At 39.7% G+C, this 9,385-nt stretch overlaps 2 protein-coding genes across 2 annotated transcripts in view; both read left to right on the top strand.

Moving 5' to 3' along the window:
* olfcv3 (olfactory receptor C family, v3) overlaps positions 1-2,734 on the top strand; it is a 3,499-nt gene extending 765 nt beyond the window's left edge. The window contains exons 3-6 of the mRNA XM_016495024.1: positions 150-965; positions 1,085-1,309; positions 1,624-1,747; positions 1,836-2,734. Coding sequence (XP_016350510.1) covers positions 150-965; positions 1,085-1,309; positions 1,624-1,747; positions 1,836-2,734 — 2,064 coding nt within the window. The remainder of the gene's footprint in view (positions 1-149; positions 966-1,084; positions 1,310-1,623; positions 1,748-1,835) is intronic.
* Positions 2,735-4,032: 1,298 nt separating this feature from the next.
* LOC107695201 (extracellular calcium-sensing receptor-like) lies at positions 4,033-7,462 on the top strand. Its single transcript, XM_016495020.1, has 6 exons — positions 4,033-4,217; positions 4,458-4,752; positions 5,053-5,838; positions 6,006-6,227; positions 6,301-6,424; positions 6,558-7,462. Exons 1-6 carry the CDS (start codon positions 4,033-4,035, stop codon positions 7,460-7,462), a joined length of 2,517 nt encoding a protein of 838 aa, XP_016350506.1.
* The last annotated feature ends 1,923 nt before the right edge of the window (positions 7,463-9,385 follow it).

Consider the following 9,385-nt stretch of genomic DNA (forward strand, 5'->3'; position numbering starts at 1 on the left):
TGTGTGTGTGTGTGTGTCTGTATGTATTTTTCCAGTAATGGACAGTCTTATCAGTCTAACAGCCTTATTGACTGACAGTGAAACCTGTGCACTAAAACTTTAGATCAAAGATTAAATTATATTCTTGTTACATATTTTTTTCTTGACAGATCAGTTATTTTTCATCCTGTGCCTGTTTAAGTGACAGGCAAGAATTCCCCACATTCTTCAGAGTCATCCCTAGTGATGCCTATCAAGTAAAGGCCATTGCAAAACTCCTGCTGCATTTTAAGTGGACCTGGGTAGGAGTGGTACGAGGAGATCACGAGTATGGTCGCTTTGCTCTTCAGGGCTTACTGAAGGAGCTGGAGGGTACAGGAATATGTGTTGCTTATCAGGGGATGATTCCTCTCTTATACGAGCGTCAAAGAGCACTGGAAATCATTCGTGTCATGAACCATTCCACTGCTCGGGTGGTAGTGGTGTTCTCAGCTGAAGGGGAGCTCACACCCTTCTTGAGAGACTACATGGAACAGAATGTCACTGGGATACAGTGGATTGCTAGTGAGGCATGGGTTACAGCCTCTGTGTTCACAGGAAGTGAATATTACCCTTTCTTGGGAGGAACCATAGGATTTGGTATACGACAGGGCCAAATCCCTGGGTTAAGACAGTATCTCACAACAGTCAATCCAGAAAAGTACCCCTCAAATCCTCTGGTTCACGAGCTGTGGGGGGCGTTATATGGCTGCTCCCCCTCCAGTTCCAGCTTGAATAATAATCTGCCCTCCTGTACAGGGAAGGAGACTCTAAGGGTGCAGCACTCTGCCTATTTTAACACTTCCAGCCCCCGCATTTCCTATAATGTTTATAAAGGAGTCTATGCCATTGCTTATTCCCTGCATAATCTTATTCACTGTACACCTGGAAAAGGGCCATTTAGTAACTCCACATGTGCAAACTTGCGCAGTGTCTACCCATGGCAGGTACTCAAAATAAGGAGTGCTTAAATGTTTAATGCTAAAGTAACTGTGTACCAGGTTATGACTTGAACCATTGTAAACAAACCATCTTGTTTTTATCTCTTCAACGGAATATTTCACAGTTACAGCAGTATCTCCAAGAGGTGTCATTCACTATTTCAGGAGAGACAGTGAAGTTTGACATGAAAGGCGATTCTATTCCATCTTATGACCTTATAAACTGGCAGAGGGGCTCAGCTGGAAATATTGAGTTTGTTAATGTGGGCATGTTTGACGGTGCACAAGAATCTGGCCAAGAACTGGTCATCCAGGAGAAGGCTATCATTTGGCCCGGCCATCAGACTGAGGCAAGCTGTTCTCACAGTGTATTTCAGTACATGAGATTCCATGTTCTGAAGTTCTGTAGGGTCAAATGGAGGTAAGTGTCTTAAATAAAGAATTGCTCATCTGAAGATGGCAGTTCTATCTATGGAAAGAAAACGCAAAAGGCTATAGTAATCCTTGTTTTTCAGTCTATGTCAAAGTATGTCACATGCTCACTCATTCATTCTGGTTAGATTAATATTATCTAGTTTGTTTCTTGTCTAGTAATTATTTCTGATTTTGACCTGAAATATACACTAATACATTTCTAATTTATGTGGATCTGTTGGCTAAGCAGGTGCTGGTGTCTGTGTGCAGCAACAGCTGTGCTCCAGGATTCAGGAAAGCTGTCCGGCGTGGCCAGCCTTTGTGCTGCTTTGACTGTGTACCATGTGACAGTGGCAAAATCAGTAATAAGACAGGTTGGAGAACAACTTCAATAATGCAGCAATAAATCTCACAAAAAATGTGATCTTCATCCTAATTTTTATAGTCTTTCCCTCTCTTTAGATTCAGTAGAGTGTATGGCCTGTTCTGAAGATTACTGGTCAAATGCTGATGGAACAGTGTGCATTCCAAAAGTCGTTGAATTCCTGTCCCATGATGCAATGGGATTGACCCTAACAGTAATAGCTTTAGTTGGGGTGTGCCTAACTTTAGCTGTGTTTGCTGTATTTCTCTATTACAGAAACACTCCTGTAGTACGCATAAATAACTCAGAACTCAGTTTTTTCATTTTGTTATCGCTGACTCTATGTTTTCTATGTGCTTTGGTGTTTATTGGGGAACCTACATCCTGGTCCTGCATGCTGCGGCACACTGCCTTCAGCATCACTTTCTCTCTCTGCATCTCCTGCATCCTGGGCAAGACTTTAGTGGTTTTGGCAGCTTTTACAGCTACCCGACCTGGAAACAATATAATGAAATGGCTGGGCCCCACACAGCAGAGAATAATCATTTTCTGCTGCACTCTGGTCCAGGTGATCATATGTACTGCTTGGCTTGTAGCATCCCCTCCTTTCCCCTATAGAAACACTAAATATACACAGTCCAAGATCATCCTGGATTGCAGTGTGGGCTCTGATCTGGCCTTCTGGTGTGTGCTGGGATATATTGGCCTTTTGGCTTGTGTCTGTTTTTTTCTGGCTTTTCTGGCCCGGAAGTTGCCAGGCAATTTTAATGAGGCCAAATACATCACCTTCAGCATGCTTATATTTTGTGCAGTGTGGCTAGCATTTGTACCTGCATATGTCAGTTCACCTGGTAAATTTACAACTGCTGTGGAAATTTTTGCCATTTTAGCGTCTAGTTTTGGTCTACTCTTCTGCTTGTTCACCCCCAAGGTTTATATCATTTTAATAAAGCCTCAGAAAAACACCAAACAACATCTAATGGGAAAAGACAAATAATACAATTCACAATGTTGTGAGCCCCGCACAAATGGGATGAAATAGAAATAATCCTTAAAATGCTAAATAAAATATATATCTAAATTACCAATATAGCAACAGTCATTAAATCAACACAGATTTTTAATTTATTTTTTAATTTTTTTATTATTATTATGAGTAGGAGTCAAATGTCATACTATCCTCATTTTAACTTAACGCTTACGATGTTTGGAGTTCCGTTCAGTCCCAACACATTTACAATTTACAGAGTGATTGTATAAAAGAAGAAAAAAGAAAATAAATATTGACATTTCCTACTGACACACTACAGCAAAATATATAAATAACTGACTTAAAACCATTTTTTTAGCTGGTGAAAATACTAGTGTTCTAATAATTTTGTCATGTTTATTTATCTATTTATTTTATTTAATTTGTTCTTTGATATTATTTTTGAAATAATGCCACATAATTTGCAAAAATATAACTACAATGTCAGAGTGTATTCACAAATTATTTATTTCAATAAACCAAATGTAAATTATTTAATCAATTAATACAAAATTAACTTCATATTTATATTTTAATCACTACAATTAGAAGAAATGAAATGAAGGGAACCATGTTTTTCAACAAAGGAAGCATTAAACAAGGAACCCAAACACCATAGGAGGGTTAATTTCTTATTGCTACCATTCATACAAATGAGACATTATACAATTAGTTATCACACAATGGTTCAGCAGTGTGTGCTAGTGTATTAATTTACTGGACACTACAATGATGATCTTATTTTCCTGCAAAATGTTTTGAAAGACCATAAGGTACAACACAGGCCAAACTCAATTCTACATCTCTCCTGGGAGAGATATATATTAAAGCCTGTCCATGCTCTTTATAAGTAATAATAATAATAATAACGAGGACAAAAAATTCAGGGTGCAGAATATGACCTATTTGTCAGAGTAAAATAATAGTGTAAACTTGTAAAAAGTAGTACAGTGACAGAAATAAATATAAAAATGCATTTTAAATGTAACACATTTCTCCACGGATTGACAGGGGGTGGAGTGACTTTGAAGAAAGCAAGTTTTTTTTTTTTTTAGGATTAACCTTATGATATATTGTAATTATAACTGAGCATTAAAATATATTAACCACACCCTCTTACGTTTTTTTTTCCCCTTGCAAATTCATTGTCACAGAAAACAATAGTGGCTATTTAAACATGGTGAAATGCTCACCTGATATTTGGGGAGTTCGCTGTTCTAGCAGGAGACATGCATGTTTCACTCATAACAGTACTTTGCCTTGCCATGCTTTGTCCTGCTGTGTGTGGAGTTAATTTTGGTACCTGCATCCTGCAAGGCAACCCTCAGGCTCCTGCACTCTTCAAGAACGGAGACTTGGTTATTGGGGGGGTTTTCTCCATTCATGACTATCTGAGGACAGAGAAGCACACTTACACTAGACAGCCACAACCACTAGAGTGCAGTGGGAGGTTAGCATATACATGCAGGAAGGGATAATATATGTTTAGCATGATATTGCACATTTATATACTGTATATATATATATATATATATATATATATATATATAACCTGTTACAATTTGTGAGAATTTACAATGATCTGTTGTTTGTTGTTTGTAATCTTATGAAATGATTATGAAAAATGGGATGTGCAATTGTTTTCATATTGTCGTATATTTAAGTGTATTTTTTCCCTCTATTTCAACAGTGTGGGTTTCAGAGAGATGCGCTTTGTTCGTGCCTTTGAATTTGCCATCGAGGAGATCAACAACAGCTCTGATTTCCTACCGGGCATCACTTTAGGGTATCATATATATGACTCTTGTGCCTCTGTGCCAATGGCAGTCAAAGTAGCCTTTCAGCTTGCCAACGGACTAGATCTAATATTTAACCTCACTGATTCCTGTGCAAAATCTGCAGCTGTTACAGCAGTAGTCGCAGAATCTGGCTCCACACCGTCTATAAGCATTTCAAGACTTCTCGGTCCATTTGGAATTCCACAGGTGCAGGTTCAATATCACTGTTTTTTTGTTTGTTTGTTTTTTCATCATAGATAGATAGATAGATAGATGTTTGGGCCTACATCATTGTTAATAAGTAAATAAGATTTAAGATATAAATATTGACATATCCAAAATCGTTTGTTTAGCGCACCTGTAAAAATAACGTTTAAGAATAGCGCAGAGAGAACGTAAATATGCGTCCTACGTGGACTGCCCCTTAAAATGTAGCGTATGTAATTACATTTGGTGTTTTGTGATGGGTTGCTTACTTTTCCCCTATCCTTTCACGGTGCACAATAGGTGAGCCATTACGCAACGTGCGCGTGTCTCAGTGACAAGCGGCAGTATCCTACTTTTTTCAGGACCATCCCCAGTGATCACCATCAAGCGGCAGCACTGGCACGGATGGTCAAGCACTTCGGATGGACGTGGATCGGAGCAGTGCGCAGTGATTCAGACTATGGGAACAATGGCATGGCATCATTCCTGAAAGCTGCGGAGCAGGAGGGAATCTGTGTGGAGTATTCTGAGGCCTATTACAGGACCCAACCGCGCAGCAAACTAAAAAGAGTCGCGGATGTCATTCGCAGATCAATGGCTCGTGTAATAGTTGCCTTCCTGGCCTCAGGTGATATGAGAATCCTTTTAGAAGAGCTGAGCCAGCAGCCGCCTCCCCCGATGCAGTGGATTGGCAGCGAGGCGTGGGTTACAGACCCAGAAATGCTGCGTTTTAATTTGTGTATCGGCGCTGTAGGCTTTGGAATCCCGCGGTCAGTTATCCCGGGTTTTCGTAATTTTCTACTTGACCTGTCTCCAGAACAAGCGCTAAAATTTCCCCTGCTGACAGAATTCTGGGAAAGCTCATTCAGCTGTAGTCTAAAAAGGCAGACAGGTTCTTCTGCTGGTATGCCAGCATGTGATGGCACAGAGGACCTGCACGCTTTACAGAACCCGTACACAGACACGTCCCAGTTGCGGATCACTAACATGGTGTACAAAGCCACATATGCTATAGCCCATGCCCTCGATGCTATTGTCTGTAACAAAAAACATTGTGACAAAAACGTGAAAGTTGAACCCTGGCAGGTAAGTATTTCTCATTGTTTTCAAACTGAATTTAAATGACATTCAACTAAGAGAGAAAGAAATACGTTTAATCTAATTAAACATTTCTTCGTATGTGCCTGTGTGTGTATAAGATATATACATACACATATATAAATCCATCTGGATTTTGTTTGTCCCTCCTGCAGGTTTTTGATAAGCTTAAGCAAGTAAACTTCACTCAAAATAATTATCATATTTCGTTTGACACCAGTGGAGACCCTGTGGCAACCTATGAACTTGTGAATTGGCAGCTTCAGAGAGACGGTTCAATTGATTTTGTTACAGTGGGCCATTATGATGCATCCCAACCTAAAGGCCAAGAATTCAGCCTGAGTAGAGCTATCATTTGGAACGTTGGCAAAGAAACGGTATACAATGTTTTGTTATGTTTCAATGTAACTGTGAATATCTGTGAGTGATGTTTGTAATTGTCACATGCAGGTGCCTGTGTCTGTGTGCAGTGAAAGCTGTCCTCCAGGTACTAGGAAGGCTGTACAAAAAGGAAAACCTGTCTGCTGTTATGACTGCATTAACTGTGCTGAAGGAGAGATCAGCAATGAGACAGGTGCTGTTTTTTTTTTAGGCTTAAAGCAACACTGCTCCACCAAGCCATTTATCAATCAATTTCCACAGTCCATCACAGGGCTAAAATGTCTATGTGTAATTTAGCTATTAATTCAATTTTTCAGATTCTTTAGATTGCTATCCATGCCATCCCGAGTACTGGCCCAACAAAGAGAAGGACAAATGTCTTCCAAAACCAGTGGAGTTTCTCTCCTGGGATGAGATCCTCGGTATCATCCTCACTGTTTTCTCTGTAGCCGGAGCTTTAGTAGCTTTGAGCATGGCTTTAGTATTCTACAAAAACAGGGCCTCTCCGATAGTAAAAGCCAACAACTCAGAGCTGAGCTTCCTACTGCTTTTCTCATTGGCTCTATGCTTTCTCTGTTCACTTACTTTCATTGGTCGGCCCACTGAGTGGTCCTGCATGTTGCGTCACACAGCATTTGGGATCACTTTTGTCCTCTGTATCTCCTGTGTTTTGGGGAAAACAATAGTGGTGTTAATGGCTTTCAGGGCTACACTTCCAGGAAGTAATGTCATGAAATGGTTTGGGCCTCTTCAACAGAAATTCAGTGTTTTGGGTTTCACTCTTGTACAGGTACTTATATGTGTGCTTTGGTTAACAATATCCCCCCCTTTTCCTTACAACAATATGCAACACTACAAAGAAAAGATCATTCTAGAATGTGGTTTAGGATCAGCTATAGGTTTCTGGGCTGTACTGGGTTATATTGGCCTCTTAGCTTTCCTTTGCTTTGTTTTAGCTTTTCTTGCCCGAAAGCTGCCTGATAACTTCAATGAGGCTAAGTTCATCACATTCAGTATGCTCATATTCTGTGCTGTATGGATCACATTTGTTCCAGCTTATGTTAGCTCTCCAGGGAAATTTACTGTAGCTGTGGAGATATTTGCCATTTTAGCTTCAAGCTTTGGTCTGATTCTCTGTATTTTCGCTCCTAAGTGTTTCATTATAGTTTTTAGACCAGAACAGAATACCAAAAAACATTTAATGGGTAAAGTACCATCAAAAGCCCTCTGAGATGCACATACACAGCTCTCATACCAACTGTTTAATTTATAAGACATTGTTATTTTAATGTGTCAATTTTCACATCAACTGATATAGCTGTTTTACATGTTTGTGCTAACTGACACAATTGTTTCAGTTAAATGTGCTAATTAACATGTACTGTATATTGTAAAACTGTTCCAAAAATAGTTTAAACAGAAAACTTAAAATGAAAAAAAAAATAATGCATTGATATAGTTTTATAATTACACATGTAATGTACATGTATCCTTCATCCTTCATTTAGCATGTTTGAGTTTGAGATATACGAATAAAATTATATTTTATATAAAACATGCTTTATAATAGTCTAATATTTGTGATGTTTTACAAATTCATGTAAACTACTTGTACCATTGAATCCATGTGAAAATCCATTTACAGATGATTTTTACAATGTTTAATTATGTAGAGATCACGAGAGAAGAAATAATGATCACAACAAACTAGACCTTTTTATAATTATTGTTGTTGTTGCTGTGAAATCACAACTGTGGGTGAGAGCTGCAGAAAGAAGACTGCTGCTGTAGCCTAACCACATAAAAGGAAGGCAAAACTATTAATTCCAGCGCGGTCATCTTCACTCATTACAACCATAGACTGTATAAAAACATGGACGTTGTGTCCATGACGTCACCCGTAGGGTTCCGAAGAGAGTTTTTGAAGCTCAAAGGTGGGCGGAGGCGGCCGTCGCCATCTTGGCAGTGCGTCACCGCCCGTCACTCCCAGATAATCGAAGATGGACAAAGAGGTGGGAGCTGGTTGTTGAAACCACGCCCACCTAGCTCGACGGTGGTGACAGCAGCGGCAATCCACCTGTCACTCAAGTGGCCACGCCCTTAATTATGCAGAACTTTAAGGCTTACTATAATTTAAACGGATGAGTTATAAAAAAATTCACTCCCCTCACAGTTGTCATGAAGGGCAAAATTAGCTATATAGACCAAAATAATTTTTTGAACCAGGCTGTAAACGTTTTTTCTGCTGTAAAGTTGGGCATTTTAACATGGGGAGTCTATGGGATTGACTCCCTTTTGCAGCCAGCCTCTAGCGGCCAGTTGATGAATTACAGTTTAAGTCACTTCCTTGTTGGCTTCACAAGAGAGAGGGGGAGGTTGCCGCTTAACCTAAAACAACAAAATTAACACATTTGGATTTAGACCAAGCAGTCCGAAATTTAGCGCATATAGGCCTTTTTGCCACATATAGGCGTATCAGTGTGTATTTTTACCACATGGAAATTCAATATTTAAGTTCAATATCTGTCGATATTATGGCTTCACAAGAGAGAGGGGGAGGTTGCCGCTAACAAAAAAAGGTCCCCAGGTCGTGCCCTAAATGGCCTCTGCGAACGTCCCCCGGACGTCAGCGTGTCGGGTCCTCTTGACGTCGAGCGGACGTTCGCAAAGACGTCCTCCGGACGTTCAAGGGGACGTTCACAGGACGTGCAGCGGCCATTCGGGACGTTTAGGGGACTTTCGCTTTAAGTCCTCTGAATGTCATTTTATTTTACTTTTAGGCTAATCAAAGACAACAGACACGTTGTATGGAGCAAAATACGTTTATTTTAATTGAACAATTGTAAAGTTGCGGTGCTCTTTCCGTGTGTGTGTGTGTGCGTCTCTGGTTGTCAGCTGTGGTTAGTCCGATGGCAATTCTTCCCATTGTCTTCTAACCTAAAACAACAAAATGAACACATTTGGATTTAGACCAAGCGGTCCGAAATTTAGCGCACATAGGCCTTTTTGGCGCATATAGGCGTATCAGTGTGTATTTTTACCATGTGGAAATTAAATATTTAAGTTAAATAACTGTCAATATTATATACGTTTAATCATTTCAGCGTTACATGCTAACGTTAGCTTCGAAAGTGTTCACATAGGCTAACGTCAG

The sequence above is a fragment of the Sinocyclocheilus anshuiensis genome, unplaced genomic scaffold (genome assembly GCF_001515605.1).
Source record: "Sinocyclocheilus anshuiensis isolate Anshui unplaced genomic scaffold, SAMN03320099.WGS_v1.1 scaffold654, whole genome shotgun sequence".
Classification (NCBI taxonomy): domain Eukaryota; kingdom Metazoa; phylum Chordata; class Actinopteri; order Cypriniformes; family Cyprinidae; genus Sinocyclocheilus; species Sinocyclocheilus anshuiensis.

Excerpts from the sequence above, each read along its gene's own strand:
- LOC107695201 (XM_016495020.1), top strand. The coding sequence starts at position 4,033 with ATGCTTTGTCCTGCTGTGTGTGGAGTTAATTTTGGTACCTGCATCCTG. Across the intron at positions 4,753-5,052 it reads GTCCATTTGGAATTCCACAG|GTGAGCCATTACGCAACGTG; the intron begins GTGCAGGTTCAA and ends GGTGCACAATAG. Across the intron at positions 5,839-6,005 it reads TGAAAGTTGAACCCTGGCAG|GTTTTTGATAAGCTTAAGCA; the intron begins GTAAGTATTTCT and ends TCCCTCCTGCAG.